Source organism: Helicoverpa armigera, chromosome 4, assembly GCF_030705265.1.
Source record: "Helicoverpa armigera isolate CAAS_96S chromosome 4, ASM3070526v1, whole genome shotgun sequence".
Classification (NCBI taxonomy): domain Eukaryota; kingdom Metazoa; phylum Arthropoda; class Insecta; order Lepidoptera; family Noctuidae; genus Helicoverpa; species Helicoverpa armigera.
Window position 1 is genome coordinate 1,529,385 of NC_087123.1, and position 24,139 is coordinate 1,553,523.

General features: G+C 34.4%; 3 protein-coding genes across 4 annotated transcripts; all 3 read left to right on the plus strand.

Moving 5' to 3' along the window:
• Window positions 1-851: 851 nt before the first annotated feature.
• LOC110370453 (very long chain fatty acid elongase 7) lies at window positions 852-6,588 on the plus strand. Its single transcript, XM_049846859.2, has 6 exons — window positions 852-1,018; window positions 3,166-3,350; window positions 3,886-3,966; window positions 4,257-4,419; window positions 4,797-4,933; window positions 5,384-6,588. Exons 1-6 carry the CDS (start codon window positions 970-972, stop codon window positions 5,597-5,599), a joined length of 831 nt encoding a protein of 276 aa, XP_049702816.1. The 5' UTR covers window positions 852-969; the 3' UTR covers window positions 5,600-6,588.
• Window positions 6,589-10,941: 4,353 nt separating this feature from the next.
• On the plus strand, window positions 10,942-17,328 carry LOC110370452 (very long chain fatty acid elongase AAEL008004). Of its 2 annotated transcripts, none has more exons than XM_021326260.3 (7): window positions 10,942-10,961; window positions 11,211-11,343; window positions 11,726-11,916; window positions 15,168-15,248; window positions 15,511-15,673; window positions 16,389-16,525; window positions 16,895-17,328. In XM_021326260.3, exons 2-7 carry the CDS (start codon window positions 11,283-11,285, stop codon window positions 17,144-17,146), a joined length of 885 nt encoding a protein of 294 aa, XP_021181935.2. In that variant the 5' UTR covers window positions 10,942-10,961; window positions 11,211-11,282; the 3' UTR covers window positions 17,147-17,328. The 2 variants fall into 2 exon arrangements, with proteins under 2 accessions (XP_021181935.2, XP_021181934.2); XM_021326259.3 differs by lacking the exon at window positions 10,942-10,961 and adding an exon at window positions 11,108-11,130.
• A 2,968-nt stretch (window positions 17,329-20,296) lies between these two features.
• Window positions 20,297-23,809, plus strand: LOC110370437 (very long chain fatty acid elongase AAEL008004). The gene is made up of 6 exons (XM_064034216.1): window positions 20,297-20,468; window positions 20,797-20,987; window positions 22,154-22,237; window positions 22,563-22,725; window positions 23,096-23,232; window positions 23,529-23,809. Exons 1-6 carry the CDS (start codon window positions 20,408-20,410, stop codon window positions 23,760-23,762), a joined length of 870 nt encoding a protein of 289 aa, XP_063890286.1. The 5' UTR covers window positions 20,297-20,407; the 3' UTR covers window positions 23,763-23,809.
• Window positions 23,810-24,139: the final 330 nt, after the last annotated feature.

Genomic DNA, 24,139 nt, shown 5'->3' on the forward strand with positions numbered 1-24,139 from the left:
TTTAGCATATTCGCAACAATGTTTTGACTTTTTTAACAAGTCAATATTTTAAATATCAATGAAAGGTGTGAAATGATCAGGAATGTCAAAAATCAACAACCACGACGGCATTGCTACATTACTGAAAACTTATCTTTACCTACGAGAATAAACAAACAACACCATTAATCGGTCAATTAAATATTACACGTACTTACCTTTGTAAGTTCGTAAGTACAAGAAAAAGTGTATGTAACGTGTATCCACAAAGATTACAATTAACAATCAGAATTCCTTCGAATTTAAAATTACCATAAACCAGTGCATTTATACCATATAAATAATACTTGTATGTATGTTTGTTCAAACGGGATTTTGTAAATGATCTCTATAGGAATGATTTTCTGGAGACCTACTCAAAATCAGCAGGAAAATTTCAAATTATATGTATGTAATGGCTTTTTTAACGTTATTTTGCCGTATACATGGTAGTCGAAGCATGGATCAAATCAAATAGACACCGTGCTAATAAACCTAGAAGATTGGTTTTAACGCTTTTCATCTAATCGTCTTGGATATATAATTATGTTACAGACATAGAAATAATGTATGAAGTGCTTTTTTAAGTGACAAGTATTTTTTTTAGTTTTGGATGCTGGTAAAAATAAGTCTAGATTTAGGCAAAACAAAACTAAATACCTATGTTTTTAGGCATTCAATACATGAAACATTAATGACGTTTTTCAATACATATTATGTAACTTATTAGCGCCTTACTTACACGCTTTAGCAAGTCATGGCAATATTTAATTAGATACAAAGAATTCATTTAATAAATTTTACTTGGTAATAAAATGATTGTACATTGTGCTGTTACTTTAGTTTTAGTATAGTAGTTAAACGTAAGGTTTGGTTCCCTAAAGACGGCCAATGATTAATTATTAATTAAATAGTGTGAAATTTTAAATTGGAAGAAATTTTCTTTTCAATATGGCGGCCATAGTTGACGGTTTCAACTATGTTTTCTATGATTTGTGTGGTAAGTTTAACTTTATTATTATTAAAAAAATAATGAGCTGATTTTAGTGATAAGTGAAATAGTTCGAAGTGAGATGGTAATAAAATGTGACAGTGACCTTTTAAATGAAGTGATGCTTTTGAGCGGACAAAACTCAATATTAATTAAAAAGCCTACAATTAAAGTAGGGGTGGTCAGATTGAACCAAGTAACTGTAACGATAAACAAACCAAAACTATATCGATGTAGTTATATAGTGTTACCCACTCTACATTAAGTGCATACATTTAGGGGTATATTTTACGAAATATAGCACGTTTTGAAAATAAAACATAATATTAATGCCCTCGGTAACATAACATATTGAATGGACATAATTATAAACAATTATAAAGTCGAGGTATTTAATTCTTTTTAACAAGAAAGGATGTGATCTCCAATGATTTGACCTCGGGCAGCAGATATGAAATATTTGCTTTATACTGATTTATGAACTCATACAAACTATCGGCCGACTAAAAGTTTGCTATGTGCAGGAACTCTCAAAGTTCTCAACATGGACTTCATACACAAATTAGCTTTGCGATCCTTCATAAGTATGTATTTGTTGCTTTGGGTTTCAGTGCTTTCTGAACAATTATTTTTTAATTTTCATTAACATTTACTTCAGAAAAGTTGCGTAATTTCTTTTCTACTTTATAAACATGAAGGCTGATTATGTATGGATACAGTTAATGAAATTCCCGAGCATTTTGACTTATAATGCGTAAAGTCATTCGATGACCGCGTGTAACTTGTTATTAGTTCAAAGTCATGGCACATTTAATTTTTTTTTGTTTAAGTTGTACCAACGACTGATATATGTATTTAAAATCAGCTGTCTCAATTCTAAGTTAAATAATTATAGGTACGTAGATGGTTGAAAATGAATGCCCCTACATACAAAATCTTTACTTGAGTCATCATTTTAGACTGTTGTTATCCCTATTACTTTGCACAGGCGTTACTTCAAACAAAGAAAGTATACATATAACAATATTCACCAAAATATTTTTCCGAACGAATAATTAGCATGGGGCGCTACGCGAGACCTCGAGTAAAAAAAGGTGAAAATTTCTTGAATGTGTGATTGTTTGCCAAAGGGAGCAAACCAGATGAAACATTTCTATAGCATACTAAGCGCGCAGTGCTGCATTGGTGATCTCAGCTGTCATTTTGTAAATCTTTGTGGGGCGTTACAGGCTATCTGAAGCCAGTATGGTTTTGCCTAAGTATCCGAGTTGAAAAGGGTTTCTTGTAAAAACTGGTACCTATTTAGCTGCATCCAATTAGACTAGAGGCCGACCCCAATAAAGTTGAAAAGCAATATTTATTTTGCTAGTTAAACGATGCGCTAATTACTTGTTTACATTAAATAAATTAAATAATAAATTGACATTATATATAAAAAAAATCCTAATGTTACTATGTAAATATTCCTTTACGTAAACTGTAACATGTTTATTGGTATTCGATTGAAATAGCGTAAGGAATAAATAATCATATACAGTTCATATGCAGATTATATGCGTGTTAAGGTCAATGAAGGAAGGGATAGCGACATTAAATACTTTCTTGGAAGTTTATTTAAAAATAAAATATTAATTACAGGGAGGATACATTTATTTTGTTAAAAACTACTGAACCTATTTGAAAAATTCTTTCAATAGTGGGAAGTTACATATCCATAGTTACATAGGCTATATTTTATCCAGATACTTACAGGAAAAAGGATCGCGGGAAAAGTAACGCAAAACAGCTATTCTTAATATTCTTTTTCGAAAATATCCAATATAAGTTTCTTCATATAACAAAAAAGTACCCAGCCTCATCTAGTAAGATGAAATAATGCTAAGACTAAGAGCTGACCCAGGGAGGGTCAGGTAGGGTCCAGCAACAAATTTAGGAAATGGCATGGCATATGGTGATGATGATGATATTCTTCTTCCTCCTAAAATTGGGAACAGGGCGTTCCCACAAAAATTGGGAACAGGGCGTTCCTACAAAAATTGGGAACAGGGCGTTCCTACAAAAATTGGGAACCCAATTTTGTTTGGGGTCGGCGCAATATGTCTTTCATTTTCCCCGTCACGTGATAATACTAATAATACCTTTTTCTGTCTTTTCAGATACCAGAACACGCGACTGGTTTCCTTCACCAATTTTACTGCTCACCATTTTCCCAACATATATATATTTCTCCAACACTTTGGGACCTGCGCTCATGAAAGACAGAAAACCCTTCAAATTGAAAAGAGTTATATTCTACTACAATATCTTCCAAGTTCTTATTAGCGCTTATATATTTTATGAGGTAAGTTTTTTTTCTTATCAGGGAGGTTTGAAAAATACACAAAAAAACCACGTAACCAGACGTCTAATCGCCTAGGCGCGGTTGTTCGAAGCTCGGTTACGTTAGTTTAACAAACGTTAAAATTTCATAATAAAAACGTCAAATTAACCGTGGTCAAATTTTAACTTTAACTTTACCGTGACGTACGAACAACCGGGCCTTACTGCTGTCTATTTGACGGTTGGTTATTGTTTGGTTATATGATACAATCCTTATTAAACTTGGCGTAATGCTACAATATTAAGTATACAATTACAAACTGGCCATCCAGTCAGAAAAGACATTATGTACAGACTGGCCGCCAAACAAAACAAAAAATATAGAATTGCGAATGTCAAATTACTGTACATGATTAGCGCATTGTGCATTTCTACTAATTAGTGTAGTCCAAATAAAGATGCAAATCGCGAGGGCTTCACTGGTACTATAGACATTTTTTCGAAGTGCATCATCGTGTTTTTAAACTTTCCTAAGTTGGATTTGTTGTTTTTTTCAGGGATTATTTTCCGGTTGGCTGAATGGATACGATGTGACTTGTCAACCTATTGATATGACTGAAAACCCTCTATCGACTAGAGTAAGTAACATTATATGTATAGATTATTTTGCTACACACATTGGCAAATTTTTATCCGGTTTAGGCAAGTAGATGCCCTGGATACGCGTGGAGCTATTGGGAAAAGCTAGCAATATTATCAAAACTTTGCATTTCTTCTTAAACTAGTTAAAAATGTTTACTATACTTTTTATAGACGTTACAACTAAATATATACTTTAGGTAAACCTTACGGGCTCTCTACAAGTTTGGTTAGATATTATCTTTATTACAATTTTCATCTTTCTAATTTCTGGGTTTAACTTTTACAGATGGCAAATGCAGTATGGTGGTACACCGTAGTGAAACTAATAGACTTGCTTGATACAGTATTCTTCGTTTTGAGAAAGAAAGACAGACAGATCTCTTTCCTGCACGTTTTCCATCATTCTATGATGCCCATAGCGTCTTATATTGCACTTAAATATTTCCCGAGTAAGTATTTTTTGTTTAGAATTTAAGTGGCGCCTTGAAATTATTTTTGAGCAAAGATCTGATGCCGCTGTTTGCTCTAAATATTGTAAGAGAAAAAAGTTTTTTTCTTTATTTTGACTAGTGTTTTTGAATCGTAAAAAATAAATAAAAGCCTTTTGGTAGGGTAACAAATCTGGCACTTTTTTATATCAAAGCAAAATGTTTAATGATCAATTCGACTATGATTGAGCAAGAGTTTTGATTAACGCTCAATCCTTCTCTGCATGAGAGAAGGCCTGTGCCCGAAAGTGGGACAATATAAGGCTGTAACGATGTTTTAAAAATCTAAGGTTCGCCCAATCTTGCACATGACTAATAAGTATATTGAAATGTTTCAGATGGTCACGCAACCCTCCTTGGAGTGATCAACAGCCTCGTCCACGTTGTGATGTACACCTACTATCTGATATCAGGTCTTGGACCCAAATACCAGAAGTACTTGTGGTGGAAGAAGCATCTCACTACTATGCAATTGGTAAGTGATGTAGAAAAATTGTTAGGCTGTAGACTAGACTGCTAGCCAACTATGGAGCAAAAGTTTAATGACAGTCCCACTGACAGTCAGCAATCCCTTCAAATATTTCAATCGACTGATGAAATGTTGAAATATTTTGATATTACCGATAAAACTGTGCATTTGGGTCTATTATATTCTTTGTTGATTAATGAACTCATGACCATCAACTTATAAAATATCAGTCTAGCTTAGATCATCACTTATTAGACATCACGTTTAGAGTAGGGGATTTCTCCAAATTGTATGTTTCTTAATGAAGAAATGGTGACTCCTTAAAGTTTTCTTCCCCCCAAACTCCAAAAACAAAAACCTAATTTGGACTTGCCAGTCACTCATGTTACAAAGCTTAATATGTAGATGACACAGATCCAAAGAGTGTTGTAATATAAAATTACTTTCTTCTTCTAGGTCCAGTTCGGCATAATCTTCATTCACAACCTATCAGCCATTTACCAAGACTGTGGCTACCCGAGATGGATCTCCTGTCTTCTCTGCATCCACTCCCTCCAATTCTTATACATGTTTGGAAACTTCTACTACGTCAGCTACATCAAGCCAAGTCCAAAACCAGAGACCCAGAATGGAAGTGTCAACCATTCTGCTGGCAAAAGTAAATTGAACTGATCATTTCTGGCTGAACTGATCAGTGCTTCCAATGATGAAGAGGAAAGTTTTAGAGGAAGCGTTATACTAGTCGTAGGTGTTTGAAGATGGTATTTGGCTGCGTCTGTATTAGATTTATATAGTAGTAACACAAAACAAAGATGTGCAGTTGTGAAGCTAGGTACTAGCGTTCGTAAGAATGTCACTCACACACGCATGTGCATAGACGAGCTTTTACCGGTGTTATAGGTGCTGTCAGTACTGAGTGTCGTGCATCGAGCACATGCGTGTGTGAGTGACATTGTTACAAACGTTAATATCTAGCTTCACAACTGTTTACAAGAGAATATATTTAAACTGTGGTAGTAATGTGCATTTAGAACAAATGAACTAGAGCTAAAAGTAACAAAGTCTTTCTATGTAAATACATGCGGAGCATTGTTTTCTTGTTTTAAATTCTAGGAGAATTCAAAAGGCTCGTTTAGTTTAAATGCATCGTTAGAAGGATCGATTCGGGTCCCTTCATTTGGAAGGCATATCAGACTTGTAAAATGTTTGATAGAATGCTCTGTCGTTAGTCCATTAGGTTCCTTTAATTGGAAGTTATTTATGTTATTGTGATCCAAGTGTGGCATGATTGCTTTGTATATTTCAGGTTCAGTTCTCTACCACTTCTCTAGCATTGGATACATATTTTTAAAAATATGTATCCAATGCTAGAGAAAAGGATACATTCTACAACCATTGTATCACGCATACGAATATTGTTAAATCCTTTCTTTAAGTCCTGTAACGTCGGTAAGGTCGTGAACGAACAGTAATTGTAGCTTTTAGTGTAGATTTATGAAATTATTAGTTAAGTAGGAACTTGCTATAACCCAATGTTATAATATTAAGTGTTACCAGATCTGCAACTAGTTTCAATTATTGTTTCAATGTATGTATGTATAATCAAAAACAAAAACGCTGCAAAGAAGAGAATAAATTATTTGGGTAATGTGTTAAATTTATTTTCTCATGTTTTTTTTTCATAAAAAAGAATAATATTCACCCCTAATGGCACTTTAACCACATCACTACCATTACCTATATATTATGGCAGATGAACTCACTTATCCATTATAACCAAGACTAATGGTTACTGATGATTAATTTCATCTATTAATTGAAAGATTTTCATGCTGCTAAATCTAGTCACTGACTTTTGGAAATAAAGTGCATCTACGAAATGGGAGCGTATAGCTAACAAGCTCTTATCTCAGCAGAAGAATTACCTGATGGAATCTGAATATCAACATCCATTACCTACAAAACCAGAGTATGTTCTATTCTTCAAGGTTTGAAAGCATGTCTTGGATAAGTGACTATTTTCTTAATAATAAGCTAAAGCCCGTCCAGTCTTTGTCTTTAGAGAGCTGGTAAAAATTTTATCACATTGGACTTGATTGAGAGTTCATAATGACTTGATGGGATTGAGAGTGCATGATCTCCTCCAAGAAGTGAACATGTTGTCTTGTAATTTGCTTAATGGTCAAAATGATTTTAGTAAAACGAAAATAGGTAATAATTAGGTGCAACGTGAGTCAAAAGTTTTTTAATTCAAAAAGATATTTGTAGGTTCTTAGTAAAAGGTAAAAGTCAGGTACTAGTTGCACGTTTCGAAAAGTGGATCCTATAGAGAAGAAAAAATCCCACCCAAAACAAAAATGTTTTGGGTGGGATTTCATTCATTTTTGTAAGGTTGTTTATTTTATTTTTTTCTTATGATTAAGTAAGTTAAGGAAATGTCTCATTTATACTATCTTTCAGATTTTTTAATATGCACTATGCTTCTTACAAAGAAATTAACTAGATAAACTAAATGGACTAGATTTACCAACTGACTGACATGACATGTTATCATATATTATGTTCGTGGATCAAAGTTACACATTCGTTATTTTCGAAAGTGACTCACACTTGGCCGTTTTCAGATTTTTACTTTAGTTTGACTAAATACAAACATTTGTAACAAATTTCAGATCGGTACGACCATTCGAAGATATATTATATAAATATAGATAAATTTAGTTCGTTTTAGTTCCTTAGGGGTATAAATTTACACCAGGTATAAAACACCTTCATTATTTTGAAACCGACTCACACTTGGCCATTTTCAGATTTTTCCCTTTACCTTGACATAAAGACCTACCTCCATGCCAAATTTCAAGTCAATACGACCATTGGAAGTGGTCTAGGTTTTTGATGAGTGAGTGAGTCAGTCAGTGAGTGTATAGTAAAAATAGCGATTTTCTGACGTCAATATCTCAAGACCTACAATAGGTATATTAATGAAATTTTGTATTTAAGATAAGTGAGGAGGTCTCAACAGATACTATAAATTTGATATGCGTAACTAAAATAGATTTTGAGTTATAGGGGGGTCGCATTTGGCCCGAAATGGTTCGTGTAACATAACCCACGGCCGGTGTGTCGCTTTTTTTTGCTCGAACTTGGCGGACACACTGCCGTGTGTCTAGATTCCATAAATACTCTTTTCGAAAATAATACTTGTTTACAAAGACTCGTTTACAATTATAGTAATCAGAAGATATAAGTACCCACTATCCAAGGGACCAGCAGTATTTCAGTAGTTCCAGAAGAAGCTAGGTAATACTCAATAATATATGTTAGGTTTCTCGTTAATCGTTTCCAACTTACAAAAAAAAAAAACTTACAAGTTAGTCTGATATGTTTATACACATAAATCAACCCACCCCGGAACAAATATGTTATGTAGATCATATTATTTTCGTTGTTTTAAGGCCAAAAATCAATTACTATTAATCAGACATCAGTCAGTAACACGAGTACTTACTAGAAAAGTTGTTTTTTAAATGCTTATTAAAACTTAAACTCCAAGAAAACTCCTGGAGTTTAAAATTTATATTTTTAATTAAATGGAAGGACCGAATAAAATGATAAATTTTGTGAGTTTGGATGTTTGTTCTTTAATCATGTTGTTAATCAAGCTGAACGGATTTTGATGAAACATGGCGACAAATTAGGCTACTTTTACCCGCGGGTTAGACGGGTGACGCAGTTTAGAACTCTTGAACGGGTATAGGTAAATATAATAATGTTGAACACGGTTGAAAACAAGCATTTTGTTTTTCTATATACCTAAGCGTATTTCAAGATGACACTTCATTATTAGAAATAACATTTATTTTCATAATTGAATTCAAGGTTAGCTAAAAATTATGCACAAGAATATTCATTGCGGATAACACTGCTTTCATAATTATCATAATGTGATACTTTTCATACTAGAGAAATTATGAAAAATATTCCGCCAAATAACCAAAATCAAAAGTCATTTATTCAAAGTACACAGCCCCCAAAACGCCCGCCATTCACTCTTCCTATGTGTTTTTGCTGGGAAGAAGACGTGGTGGAAAAAAGAATTATTATTAAAAAAAACAAAATACCCGACTGCACACTAAAAAAAGAGTAAAACAAGCCCCACAATAATATTTAATTTATAAATATTGATGGAAAGCATCGCAGGCGGGGACCAACAGAGGCTTATTTATAGTCATTTCGGTTGTGCACCATTTAGCAGAATTTTCGTTGGTGGCGGTCAAGGTGGTCCCCGCCTGCGATGCTTTCCATCAATATTTATAAATTAAATATTATTGTGGGGCTTGTTTTACTCTTTTTTTAGTGTGCAGTCGGGTATTTTGTTTTTTTTTAATAATAATTCTTTTATTTATAACTTTTTAGCTGTTTTTATTTAACGAAAATGTTGTAGATGTAGAAGACTATGTATATGTAAGTACCATTTTAAATTATTTCGACGACATTTGGCTTTAGATTTAGTGATGTTACTCCGCAACATAAATTTACCGCCAATCTGGACTGTTGGTAGTGAAGAAGAAAAAGAATTAGGTGAGTCATTACTGCTGAAGACCGTCAACGACGTGTGCCCTTATGCGTGTGCCCGCATTCGGGCTGTATACTCGAGCATATCCCCCTCCGCACCGCGCCGCGCGCCGCATGCCAGGCCACGCCCTATCTTTTTGCTTGCTAACGCATGAGTTGCTTTGCGTTGACGCAGAATTAACATGTTCCCGTGGGAATTTTGAGAAAAAACGTATCCTATATTAATTATTACTCCCGTGATTGAAATGAATCTAATGATACCGCATACATATTTTTTTAAAGGGAAATTTAGAAAAAATATCCCGTGGGACTTTTAGGATAAAATGTATCCTATGACACTCCCGTAATCAAGACAAATCTAACGATACCTCATACATCAAAATCCATCAAGCCGTTTAGGCTACAGGAGGTCACAAAGGAACAGACATACATACATACATACATACTTACATACACTCGAAAAACATTACCCTCCTTCTTTGGCAGTCGGGTAATAAACTACCCAGCAACAGAATTCTGTCTGTATCGTTTGAAGAACCGTATACAGATGAACCGTAACCACAGCAGGAAAGCCCAGGTAGTTGCAGCGACAAAATGTCAGTCACTTTAAACCAACCCATTTTACTTTTAGAGCCCTTCGTGTTCTAAGAGTAAAATAACTCCTTCAAACTATACTGAAGCCCAAGCAGGCTTTGATTCTAAAGCCATGACTTGATTTATACTCCATCCTCTAGTTGGGGCAGAGGATATCCACAGATCCAAAGATTTTAAGGAGCCTCTACAAATTATGGTAACACATCTTTGATGCTCGCTTGGAACACGCACGAACCCTAGTTGACCCAGACTTATTCTTGTTAGACGGACGGCGAGTGTTGAGAGTTGGGAACCTAAATAAGTTTAAGTATGCATTATCATTCCTTAACCTAGGTAAACTACAGCTACAGTATTCAAACTACAGTTACTCACTAAATATTGATACAAACTAACAACATTATGGAATCGGCCAATGACACTTAGTTAAAATTTAGATTAAGTTAAATATTTGGATGCTAACTAAAGAACATACTAATGATGAATCAGCAGTGAAAACTATCAATATATATAAGTAGAGAAAATTGCTAAAATACTTTTTATAGAATAATATTATATTTATTAAACCAACACTTAAAAGTAATGTTGAAATAGGTGAACCCAGTGCATCTTTGATGTCATGACGATATTGTTTTTTTCCTAGACTCTAGAACAAAGTGCATTCAATGTTCTAAAAACAATGACTAAACATATTGCTTAAAATCATTCCTGGGTTCAAAACCACGACTTAAGCGCATGTATAAAAAACCAAGTCCGATACACACTGGGCCATCATTCTTTTAGTCTGCCCCAAGTAGAAAGAATTCATTTGCCTATTAGTTTTAAATACCAATTATTTTAATTATTCCCATTAACAAATTAGATAAAGGTATTTAGTCATACCAGTTACTTAATATACAGTTATAATTCAATTAACAGAACATAAATTGCAACCGCGAAAATAATTTGAATATTTTAAAATTTTGATTTGCACTGTCTAACTTTGGTGACCTTATCGGGAATATTTTTGCAAATCACTGTTGAGTTACCCTCTAACGGTACGCGGAAACGGTTTTTTTTTTCGTAACATTAGTATGTGGTAGAAATAAACTGATTTCATTTGTTTCTTTTTAATTAGTTGTGATTGCGCGGGCGCAGAAAGCAGAGGTGTAAGAAGACAGGCGTGGTCACGCTTCATTTGTTTTTCAAAATGGCGGGCTTAATTGATAGTATAGTCGATAAATATAATTATGTGATCCATGATTTGGCTGGTGAGTTTGTTTGTTTATTAATATTATATGCAAAATTAATATTAAGCTTTAAATATTCATTAAATTATAATCGTTGCAAAAGTTTTGTGACTACCTATGTATTCCAATTCAAAAATAATTTCCAATCTTTTTCAGCATTTTTTTTAAACAAAATAAATATTTTAAAGTTTACAATTTAAAAAATTGTTTTAAAATCAAACCAATTTTTAATTTATTAATTTAATTTTAATTCTGCTTTAGGGATTTTTGCGAAGAATGTCTAAAACTTAAAAATGCAACTAAATAGTTCTCTTTCGAGCTTTCAGAGGGGATATTTATAATATAGGCATTCTTTGATTTTGATTGTATTTAGTAAAAAAAAACTATTTTTTTATTTTTTCAGATCCCAGAACGGCGGACTGGTGGGGTGTATCAAACCCTTTCGTAGTGCTATCAATTACATCTTCATACTTATTCTTCTGCAAATACCTTGGGCCGAAGCTTATGGAAAACAGGCCACCTTTCGTCTTGAAGACTCCTCTGCTGCTGTATAATATCTTCCAAGTCCTGTTTAGCATATTTTTGGTATATGAGGTAAGGATTTTTCGTTTATTCTTATTTCTTTATAATTATTACTTGATAAGGTCTGGTTGATTCTTAGATATAGGTATAGATAGTTCAACTCAGATTTGCGCGCGGCCCTATGTGTGCGTCGGCTTGTAAATATACAACTTTCATTCGTGTGACAGTGACGTCGTCACTCAAATCGTCGAATCACTTTTTCTTATGGGTACAGTCGTTTACGAAAATACTAGTTATTCACGGAGAAATTATTAAGGAGTCAGATAAAGCGTTTCAAAAAAAAAAAAACAACATTCAGAGCTTTTTATTATTAAATATAGTTTTTCATTATTTTCTCATAAGTCTTTTCAAATTGACATTGACAGTATCTAAGAATTAAATACTCCTTACATATTTTCTAGCTCGGGGTACGCCGACAATAAATAAAAGTGTGAACTAAGAATGTAAAAAGAGGTATAACCTAGTATAATAATGTAAACAAAATATGTAGGGAATTTCAAAAAATTATATTGCTTCGCATAATGTCGACCAAAATAATGAAACTCATAAATGAACGTTTAAGTCAAATTGATGATGGGATGTGGCGTAATACTTGTCGACATGTACAAAAGAAAAAAGAAGAATACTATAGACATTTTGACATGGAGTCAGAATTTATAATTCACCTTGGAGAGTAGCGAATCCGAAAATTCATCATTTGATTTTTCAAATAGCGATTCATAATCATTATAAATAAATAAACATTAAATTACGTAGTAACCGTTTTTCTTTAAACACCCGTATACAACCCCTACATAACTGTATTGTACCCGACTGTACCTCTTGTCACGCACACAAAGTCACTGTATATGTACAAGGGTTACCCACACATAAGGCCGCGCGCACGACTGAGTTGAACTTACTATATTAAAAACGAGAACGGTTTGAGAAAGATTTGTCATGTTGTGCCAATATTTATTTATTTAGCATTAACAACATGGTATTGTTTTTGATACATAACATAGTATATACAGGTGAGAAGATGTAGGGTCTTAGTTTGCCAATAAAGTCTACTGGTTGGATGTCCTTGCTTGAAGTTTTGGGTACAAATTCCAGGTCATGTCAAAATTGTTCTTTCGGTTTCAAGTAGGTCATTCACAAACGCAACTGATTCTAAAATGTTGACCGGATTATCAACATGAATGAAATAATGGAGTTGCTAATAAAAAACTTAAAAAAAATCGTAGGCGTATAATTTCAATAGCTACGGAAAATCTTCGCCATAATAATTTTGTTTTTGAAGTGGGCAGTAAACAACTTGTGCTGTTTTGGTGATACAATTATTGACCCTAAAATGTAAAAACAGTGTGTATCCTGACCTTCGTACATTCATAACTCATGCTTCGTATAGTAAGAATTGTGTCTGCTCATAACTTTGCTTACAAACTCACCAAAAACCGTATACGTACTTCACCATTCTAGAATGGCACAGCAGTTCAAGAGCTTATTGCATCAACACACAAACCCACATTTACGTCATTATCATAAATTCAAGTTAAAGATAGTGTAAACTGATAAGATATCGATCAATGATCACGCTGCATCCATTGCCGTTGATAGATGGCGTCCGTTCGAGATCGCCTCACAATGGCACGTACTAAACGATAGTGGAATTCCGAGAGATAAATTATTATGATTTGTTTGGAGACTGACGAATTTTCATCATCAGGCTTTCTTAGTAAATTGGTGTAGGAACAAACAGTTTAATAAATAAAGCTACTGCAATCGGTACTTTTTTGTCAATCGACATTGAATCTTATACTAAGAAGATAAAGTTGGAAATCGATTAATGTTTGACGGATTGTGGTAGCGTGATTTGCTATCGTCGGTGTACATATTTTAGAGATGTCATCACTAGATGTAGAGACAAATTAATTACATACAAGCATACCATCGGGTTGTAACGATACCCAGATTTTGGGTAGAAGAAATTATACAAGCGTCGCTGCATGTAAAATATTATTATTACTCAGCTGCATCTGGTTAGACTGCAAGCTGACCGCAACATAGTTGGGAAAAAGCTACGCAGATGAAAAATGAGATTATAGGTAAAGCTCTACTACAAATTATTCACTATTGTTTTGTAAATAATGTGAATATTCATACTTATTCACTATAAACATTCCAGTACAATCGGGAATATAACAGTATTACGTCTAATGTAAATAAAAAAGACAATGACTTACAATATTTAAAATGACACGTATTCTAGGTTCTTTTAGGGTCCAAAGTTTCACTTTTAATGTTGTTTTAATTAAACAAGTAATTCAGCAATTTTGAACTTGACCTTACCTATAGCAGTATCATTAATATGTATTAATGAATAAAATGGACAATAGATTATTGCGCTCGCGACCTCTAGAACAACGAGGCAAAAAAAGGTAGATCAGATAGAAGTAAATATATAAATGTAATAGATAGAGTTCAAAAGTGGAGACCACACCTCGGCAAACGTAGTGTAGGACGTCCTCAGGAACTGCGAAGTGATGACTTGCGCAAGACGGCTGGCAGGAGCTGGATGCGAGAAGCCGAAAATCGATCTCGGTGATCTCTGATGATGATGATGATGATATAAATGTAATATCGACCCGCCCCGGCTACGCACAAGATAACAGTATTTCCCCACTATTTTATGAATGTTATTATACATATAAACCTTCCTATTTAATCACTCTACCTATTAGAATAAAACGGCAAAAAAATCGGTTGCGTAGTTTTGAAATATTTAAGCGTACAAAGGGATAGAGGGACAGAAAAAGCGACTTTGTTTTATACTAAGTATGTCATTATAACCTTATTAACTACTTCATTGGTCTAGCTGTCACAAGCGCAGGTTCTGTGCCCGAGATCTTTGGATCGACTCTTGGGTCGGGCCGAAAATGCTTTGTGCGTCTTAGAAACTTTCACAAAGCACCCCGGAGCCTGGAAGTTTGTGATTGATACATTCGTGCATCGGAGAGTACCTAAATGTCGCTTCTAAGCCTGATCTCTCTGCGGTTATATCAGATTACCGTCCCATCAGGCTATGAGAGTGAAGTAATAATGATGCACTTGTGTCAGCGCAAACGCTTGTGCACTATAATATGTCCTGCGGAGCTGGCTGATCTCCGTATATGAGAATAGCCGCCGTGGCGAATAATCGGCTAGGAGGACAGTAACATAGCCTGAAAGGTCATTGGAGGTTTTCCTCTGGTTATATTTAATGTCTTTAACTTTGTTTACAGGGTAGCGTCATTATATTAGATGGGAAATATAGCGTATCGTGTGAAGAGATTGATTACACTGTCAATCCCAGATCGATGAGGGTAAGTTGTATTTTTATTATTTTACTTTCAATCAATATTACTTTTTGGTAGTAAAATCTACGATAGAATGTTCAAAATGATTTGATCAATTGCTCTCGTGTGTATTTTTTACAGAAATGTAGAAAAGCTCTAAACACAGTTTAAGATAAAATAAAAATTATAAATAGACAAAAACGCTTTAAATAGTCAGCAATATAACTACGTCTATTTTTTAATCACATAATTTTTTTCTAAGATTAATGCAAAATATTTGTATTTCCAGTTGGCTGGTGCAACATGGTACTACTTCTTCGCGAAAATCACAGAACTCATGGACACAATATTCTTCGTACTAAGGAAGAAATACAACCAAGTGACATTCCTTCATGTCTACCATCACACCATAATGTCTTTGGTCGTGTGGATGGGAGTCAAATATTTCCCAGGTAAGATACATAATAGAATAAAAGAATTGGTGGTTAAAAACATAAAAGCTAATTTGTGTGTTCGAAATTCCACTGAAATATTAGTCTTATGCATTAATTGTAGTCCATTATTATCAATCTTGACTTTTCACAACCATGTTGGAGTCGGTTTCCAGTTTAACCTGTTGCAGCTAAGTACAAGAACTTTTACATTGAGTGAATGCCTGTCTGACCTCCTCAACCCAGTTACCTGTGTAATTCAATACCTACCTCTTGGAAAAATGGTATCAAACTGTTTGGCTTTTGACTACTCATAACAACTGCCAAAAATGTTCAAACGACAGTCGGGGCCTACCAATTTATCGTGCTAAAACACGAAGTATCTAATGATCATAGCTTAGCCTTTTCGCAACTATGTTGGGGTCGGCATCCAGTCTACCCGGATGCAGCTGAGTATCGCTGCTTTACAAGGAATGACTAGGAGTTACAGCCTTGTTTATCTTCCCACTGCTCATATCGGCACAGGCCTCCTCGCACACAGAGAAGGATGGAGCATTAATCACCACGCTTGCTCAATGCGGGTTGGTGATGTTAGATTTTATACTCCAGGTTCAAGATGTTTTCCTTCACCTTTTGATGAGCCATTGGTGTCTAAGGTATACTTAGATAGGTAGGATAGAAGTTGGAGTAACTAAATATAATAAACATTTATGTTTATGTTCGTTCTTCGTTCCAGGTGGTCACACAACTATGATGGGTTACCTGAACTCCATAGTCCATGTGATCATGTACTCATACTACCTGATCTCAAGTCTTGGACCTGAGTACCAGAAGTATGTTTGGTGGAAGAAACACGTCACTATGATACAGTTGGTGAGTTTGACTTTATTAATTAACTTTATTAATCATTACCCTGAGTTTATTCGTTTACTTTTTTAACATCACCCCAATTATACTGAAGTAGTTGAGATGGTTATATACAAGTTAGGAATTATTGGCCATATTTTTAAATACTTTTTTGAAATATGACCATTGTGTTGATTCAATGTGTTTTTGTTTTTGCAAATATTATTTTACAGTTTTGACCATATACTACTTATTTTCACTTAAGGTTATGAACAGTATATATACTTTTCTATATAGGACCGCCAATTGGACCTATATTTGTATTTATAATTTTTACTGTTGTGCAATAATGTATTGTAGTGTACAATAAGAATAATTTATCTTTCTTCTTTGCAGATCCAATTCTCCATCATCTTCGTTCACAACGCTGCCGTCTTCTTCTACGAATGCAACTTCCCTAAAGTCCTCAACATTCTTTGCATCACAAACTCCGTGGCTTTCATGTACATGTTCGGTAACTTCTACATCCAAAGCTACAACAAGAACAAAAGGGACAAAAAGGAATTAGAAGCCAAGAAAGTCACGCCCATTTCGAGCAAAGTCAACCGAGAAAGTTCGAGAAGGAAAGTTGTTGAGAAATCACGATAACGACCGATTCTTTTTGATGACTGTTAATAAATAATGCGCCCTACAATCTAGTGTAATGTGTTCCTAAGTTTTGTGATATCTTTTGTTTTTCAATGATAATTATATAGACCCTGTTTGTGAAAATGAAGTTATCCGTGTGTAATGAAAAACTTGTGGATTGAATAAATGGAACTATCACTGAATTCTTGTTATATAATATTATACCTTATATTACAAAAATCCAAACTCCTTAATAAAAAATTTACTTTACATTCAAAACAAATGAGCAAGTGAATAAATGAGCGTTATGTCGATTTCAGACTTTGAACTCCAAGTTTGTTTTTCCCATTGACATATATAATTCTAAGCTCGATGGTTTTTCCTTACTTGTTTTTCCTTCCTTTAATCAGCCATAAATGTCCAAGATGTACCAAGAAAGTTGATAAATGACAGTAAGTTAGAAATCTTGGAATCAAGACCACACACTCGTACTTTAGAGTTTGAATGAAATAATAATCTAATCCTGGGCCTTGAACTATCTTTGAACAATAGTTTCTCTATATTTGACATAGCAAAAGGTATTTAAATTTTAGAAGCTTCAAATGTTCCCGCAGTAGCACGCACGAACCGGGGAAATCACTAAAACACCCAGACACAGCGTGATACGTAACTGGATTAAATTAGGTATCTAACAATAGTAATTTTCAAGTCTTTCCTACGAAAAATTCATTCAACCAGACTAACATTGAAGCTTTTAAATTCAGTGGATACCTTTACTCTTTTTGAGACTTTCGGATTTGACTTTCGGACTTGCAAAATTCTTTGTTTTTTTTAATTACTTTGTACATAATTATGCATGTACTACGTGAATTTCACGAGGTTATCACGTTTATTCAACTACAGTTTATTCTAAAACAAAGTATATAATTTATTCATTAAAGCTACAATCAAAATTGCAAAAAACAATTAGCAACTCTGTATTTTGCAATGATTTCGTACTTATCACCAAAGACTAAAATTGTGCCTGATTTAATGGTTAAAATTATTTTTCAAGTCATCTGCATAGGTTTACCCAATTAGATTGGGGTCTACTTCCTATGAAACCAGATGCAGCCGGATGCCAATGAAGTGACTGTCTATCTCACCTCCTTCATAACTTTGCAAGAGCTTCTCCGGCCTTACACAAAGGGCTCCAGAAGGAACATGGTGAGCTTTAGACAGTATCCGTCTTACCACAAAAACTTTTTAACGTCAGTTTAAGACTTGTCTAAAAAAATGACAAATTATGACGTTGACATTTGGTTCATTTTGGAGCCACATTTTTTTTAGACAAGTGTAAAACAGTGGTTAAAGTTTTTGTAGTAAGGCCATATAAGTCCGAAAGTTATGAAGATGATTCCTGCCTGATGATTTAACCCTATTCTTTTAATTGTAAAACCGACTTATCTACTTATCAGGTACGCCGTAGCTTCGTCGCATATATAGTTATCGGCACGGATCTTAAGCTCTGACCTACATCTGCGCATAAGTAATTTATTGTGTCCCTTTAGTTGGTGGTATGAAGTGAGGCGCGGGAGCGGGCTAAAGCGGTGATTGGCCCGCAGTGCATCGCGTCATAGCCGTCACTCGGGATTGGTTCTTTGCTAATAAATCACTTCTGCGCAGATGTAGGTCAGAGCTTAAGATTCGTGCCGATAACTATACTCGCATTCAAGTCACAATTAAAACTTTCATTTGTTATGACGTTTATGATATTTTCGGGTTCGCTCAGTCCAAAATCCACAATGTTAAATAAGGCAAATAAAACACAAAATTGCATTCATGAATAGGTCCAAATAGGTCAATTAATTAAATCAATTAGGGGTGTATGCACTTTTATTTTTAGGTGTAAAAAGAAGGGTAATAGGGTTAATTTCCCTACGCATTATATTGAAATACGTCAATGTATCGTCATGATTTGAAAGTGTTATATACATTGCCTTTACGTGCAAAGATGAATGAAGGAACAAGGAGGGTTATGTGAGCAAAAGTATGATGCTCCAGGTCCGTAAGTCACTTGAATGCCTCCTCTCCTCTTCAGAAAAAAATATGCCATTCACATGTGGGTTTTCAGTAGGACACTTCAAAAATATATTTTACAATGGCACTATAAGTTAATGCTCCATGCTGCTCTCCTCATCGCTGCCACTGCGGGGAAGCTGTCAACAGCCTCGGTCACCACGGCCTGTCGTGCAGCCGGAGTGCCGGCCGCATACCACGACATGCCAACATAAACGACGTGATCCGTCGCGCTCTTGTCGCGGTCGGCGTGCCAGCCGTACTCGAACCAAATGGCTTGGCACGCGACGATGGCAAGAGACCAGACGGCATGTCGCTATTTCCGTGGAAGGTGGGTAGGACTTTAGTGTGGGACGCGACATGCGTCGACACTCTTGCGCCATCTCACCTTCCCGGAACTGCATGTCATGCTGGCTCCGCCGCTGCACAAGCAGAGAACCTCAAGCGGCGCAAATATAGTAACCTTATAGGCAATTACATGTTTGAGCCGTTTGGGGTTGAAACTCTAGGGCCGTGGGGTCCGAGCGCCCACCTTCTTGCCAGGGATATTTCCCAGCGCCTGGTTGACACTTCCCGGGACCCAAAGGCTGGCTTTTATTTCGCACAGAGGTTGAGCATTGCCATCCAACGTGGCAATGCTGCCAGTCTTTTGGGTACATTACCCAGTGACAGCGATGAGGAGCAATTTTTTGATGCCCTGTATTAGTTTTAAGTTGTATATATATATAAGTTTATTTTATTTTCAATTAATGTAAATATTTTGTGAATAAATAAACATTTTGATGCTATAAGTTAATTGCATAGCTAAAGAGCAATATTTTACCTTCAGCTGAATAGCAATATTTCAGCATTTGTAAATACATTTCAACAAGGTATCTATAGTTTTACATATCTTCTTGAATTATTTGTCTATATTGTTTAGGTAAATTAGATGTGAATATGATAAAGGGATGAACGATATAAAGTAATAGAATGTACGGAACACTTCGCAAAATAAGCGACTGTAATAAATAAATACCTAATAATACAAATTATTTATTGTAAGTAAATCACGTAACAAGGAATTAGAATAACAATTATACTTTTAAAATTTTACTTTAATTTGGTTTTTGCGTCCTTCGTTCGGCGTATTTAGTTAAAGTAGGTTGTTAAACCTACTGTAGGAGATATTTTTTTTTTAAAGTTTAATTATTAATTTTAATCAAAGTAAAGGGAAACTTAAAAATGGGGGATATTGTGAACAGTGTTTTGGGTGCATATAATTATGTGTTCGATGAATTAGCAGGTTAGTGTTACATACCTAATCATTTTATGGGCCTATCAGATTCGTTTTTTCTATGTTGCATGTTGTCGTGGATAAAGTCATAGAAAAAAACTATCTGATTTGATTCACTACAATACAGTAATTAAGTACTGAATTTAATTCATAAGTCTTCAAAAAATAAGAGATTTTAAAATATTGTTCGACATAAAACAAAATGACGATCATTATCTAGCCAGCAAATACTAGTATTACTTACTATCTTCTCTTTACTGTTCTGCCGTTATTCTTTCAAAAATAAATGATTTACATATATTTCTCTTTAACAGTTTCTTTTTGTGTTTTTCCCCAGATCCGAGAACAAAACACCTCCCATTAATAGCAAGTCCCATACCAGTCACTATCACAGTGATTGCGTACCTTAAGTTCTGCACAAACTATGGACCACGTTTCATGAAGGACCGCAAACCCTTTGAGCTGAAAACCCCGATAATGTTATATAATCTATTTCAAGTATTCTTGAGTATATATTTATTTCAGTCGGTAAGTATTTTCTTTCTTTTTTAAATTCGATAAGCCTTTCGAACTAAGGTTAAATTGTTATTCTTGACTGTTGGGGTTAGAACCTAATAGGTCCAACACAATATACTTAGTTACAGTAAATATCTAACTTCTGCCAGCGGTTTCACCTGCATAAGAACTTCTGCACGCTAGATGCGTGCAGAAGTTATATTGTGCAGATAAAATACCTAGTAGCTTTCTAAGACTGAAACACCACCAGAAGTTCCTGAGATTAGAGCGTTCAAACTCTTCAACTTTATTTTATAAGTACAGATGATATGATATCATAATGAAATTTATATGTCAATCATAATATGTATGCATATATGATACAAATATTCCTTTCTTATACTTCATGAAGATTGAATACGTTATGCTAACGCAGTAGTTATAATTCATAGTTAACAATACACACAGTCACGTGTTTCTGTACTAGCAATACCAAAACTATAAGCCGTAGGTCATGGATCAAACGTGGCATTAATTTTAAACTAGCTGTACCTCGCAGTTTTACCCACGTTCTGAAAGAACCACTTCAAATTAAAAAGTTTAAGGTAGTTTATAGGTATCCTCTTTCAGGCTCTCTAGACTATGTGTAGCAAACATTTCAATTGGTTTAGTAATTTTGGCGTAAAAACGTGACCAGCAGACATAATTAATTTTATATTTACATTTATTGTAAAGTATATAGGTACTAAGTACTTTGGCTATTTTATATTTTGAAATCAATGCTGTGTGGATTTACACACGAACAATGATACCCCAGGATTTACATCGATTTATGCCTATAGGTATGTTAAATTCATTACTATACGTTAACAACAAAATAAATATTCGCTGAGGTTCGCATACAGCCCAATTTCAGAATAATTAAATAAATCGAAATGCCTGCTATTCATTGCAATTAATACTAACACGCTCGTGTACATAAATATTTTAAATCATGTATTCGGTAGGCGCTACAGTCAACTAAAGAAAAAAAGGAATACGTAGGGTCTTGTTAACAAGCTGACCAATCTAATCATGGTCGAAATTCCGAGTTATAAAGGTATTATATTTGATAGTTTCTTTAAGGTGATATTTTTATAACCTTTGTAAAATATTTTATGACCTTGACATTATGCATGACCTTGATTTTGATGTTTCAGGGTATCTTCTTTTTACTTTCGAAGCACAGCAATTTAGTTTGTGAACCACTTGTGGAAACCGTCGAAATACCTAGACGGACAACTGTAAGTATCACAGTATTACCTATATATAAACACTGTCATTGACCCAGGTAAATTCCGTAATACGGATCTCCTGCCTTAGTAAAAACATGCACCCTTGAATTTCGAGAAAAATGAATTCTCCAATGTGATAAACCAAAACAATTATAAACTTCAATTTTGTTCTTGAAGTCATGGAGTCATCATTTACTTCCATGCTATGGAAAAACATTCCAGAATAGATGACCATATATTTATAGATATACATATATTTTTGAAGACTTCTTTTGATGATTTTGCTAATCGTATTACCCGTATTTTGTTTCATAAAGTGTAATTATATTTTCAGGCGGCAATCGCAACCTGGTGGTATTTCTTCGCCAAAATGACAGAACTTCTGGATACTGTATTCTTCGTGTTGCGAAAGAAGAGCAAGCAGATTTCAACCCTACATTTGTACCATCATACCATGGTGGTGATCAGCTCTTGGGGAGCTACTAAATACTTTCCACGTATGTAATAATCCATGTTATTTTGTTTCGATAATGGACTTTTCAATTTTAAATGGTAAGGAGATTATAAAATAACATAAGGACAGTAGGTGCTCTGGTGGTAGATTCTACTCATTTACGTAATTTAAAACCAAATTGCTGAATTTCAAAATGCATTCTAATATTATTACTTCCAAAGTTATAAACCGCACTAAATAAGAAAATATAAGTTATATTTTTGAACTTGGAAACCTACAAAGACGAAAATTTAACACGAAACTGTTGAGTTAGGTAAAAGCGCCTAAAAAGAAAAGCACTTTTCTCAATACCTATGCGAACATAATCACTGTAATAAAATAATCAGTAATATTAATAATATTTTCTATTGCAGTTGGGCCTCTAATTCTAGTCGGAACATTGAACTCGTTCGTCCACATACTGATGTACACATACTACTTCCTCGCTGGATTGGGTCCACAGTACCAGAAGTATTTGTGGTGGAAGAAGCATGTCACTATTGTTCAATTGGTAAGCCAGTAACTGCTCAGCCAATACAGCCTCATTGTGGGTACTATGATCAATATTGTAAAAAAGAGGCGTTTGATCATTTAGGATTTGTTAAATCTACAAGTTTTAGATAAGAGTGTGCGCACACTACAAACTTTTAGTCAGTGACTATTAGTTAGGAAGATTTTTTTTAAGATTATGAATTCAATCATAGTTTTGAGTCGTTCTGATAACGGACACTATTTAAAATTATTTCTTATATTTTTCTTGGCTGTATCTTTTCAACCTAAATAAATAATTTTCTTATTTCTTTTCAGGTACAATTCCTCATAGTAATAGCCCACAATGTCATAGGGCTATGCCATACTTGCGACTACCCTAAATTCGTCCACTACTTCCTAATATTCAACACAAGTTTACTGTTCTATATGTTCAGTAAATTCTATTACAATTCTTATATTAAAGTACGCCCAAAGAAGACTGAAGAAACTAGTGCTAAGATCAAAGAAAATTACGCTAAAAAGGGTAAAAGACTTAGCTTTGGTCAGTAAAACCGAAAATATTAAAAAAATTGATTAAATATAATATGATAGAGTTATTAATGTGTTTGTTGTTTTATTTATATTACATTGTACATATGTGTAGTAAAGCTATGATGTGCTTCTTGGTAAAGTTTGATGCAAAGGTAGGCAACGATTTTTTGGGACTTTTATGTCTGCAATGGGATAAAGTATAGCCTATTATGTTACTCGGGGAAAGTGTAACTTATTAGCAGTGAAATAATTTTTCAAATCGGTTCAGATACACAGAATGTCTTCGAGAGAATACTGGTTCAGATACACAGAGGGCTTTAGAAGGAACATTAACCTAGGTGGATTTTAGTCAAAGACTGCAAATGGTGCATCGCGTCATAGCCGTCACTCGGGAT

Bases quoted from the DNA above. Each gene is read 5' to 3' on its own strand.
- LOC110370453 (XM_049846859.2), top strand. From the start codon at position 970: ATGGCGGCCATAGTTGACGGTTTCAACTATGTTTTCTATGATTTGTGT. The intron at 1,019-3,165 runs GTAAGTTTAACT...CTGTCTTTTCAG, and splicing joins TGTTTTCTATGATTTGTGTG to ATACCAGAACACGCGACTGG. The intron at 3,967-4,256 runs GTAAGTAACATT...TAACTTTTACAG, and splicing joins AAAACCCTCTATCGACTAGA to ATGGCAAATGCAGTATGGTG.
- LOC110370452 (XM_021326260.3), top strand. From the start codon at position 11,283: ATGGCGGGCTTAATTGATAGTATAGTCGATAAATATAATTATGTGATC. The intron at 15,249-15,510 runs GTAAGTTGTATT...TTGTATTTCCAG, and splicing joins TCAATCCCAGATCGATGAGG to TTGGCTGGTGCAACATGGTA. The intron at 15,674-16,388 runs GTAAGATACATA...TCTTCGTTCCAG, and splicing joins GGGAGTCAAATATTTCCCAG to GTGGTCACACAACTATGATG.
- LOC110370437 (XM_064034216.1), top strand. From the start codon at position 20,408: ATGGGGGATATTGTGAACAGTGTTTTGGGTGCATATAATTATGTGTTC. The intron at 20,469-20,796 runs GTTAGTGTTACA...GTTTTTCCCCAG, and splicing joins TGTGTTCGATGAATTAGCAG to ATCCGAGAACAAAACACCTC. The intron at 23,233-23,528 runs GTAAGCCAGTAA...ATTTCTTTTCAG, and splicing joins ATGTCACTATTGTTCAATTG to GTACAATTCCTCATAGTAAT.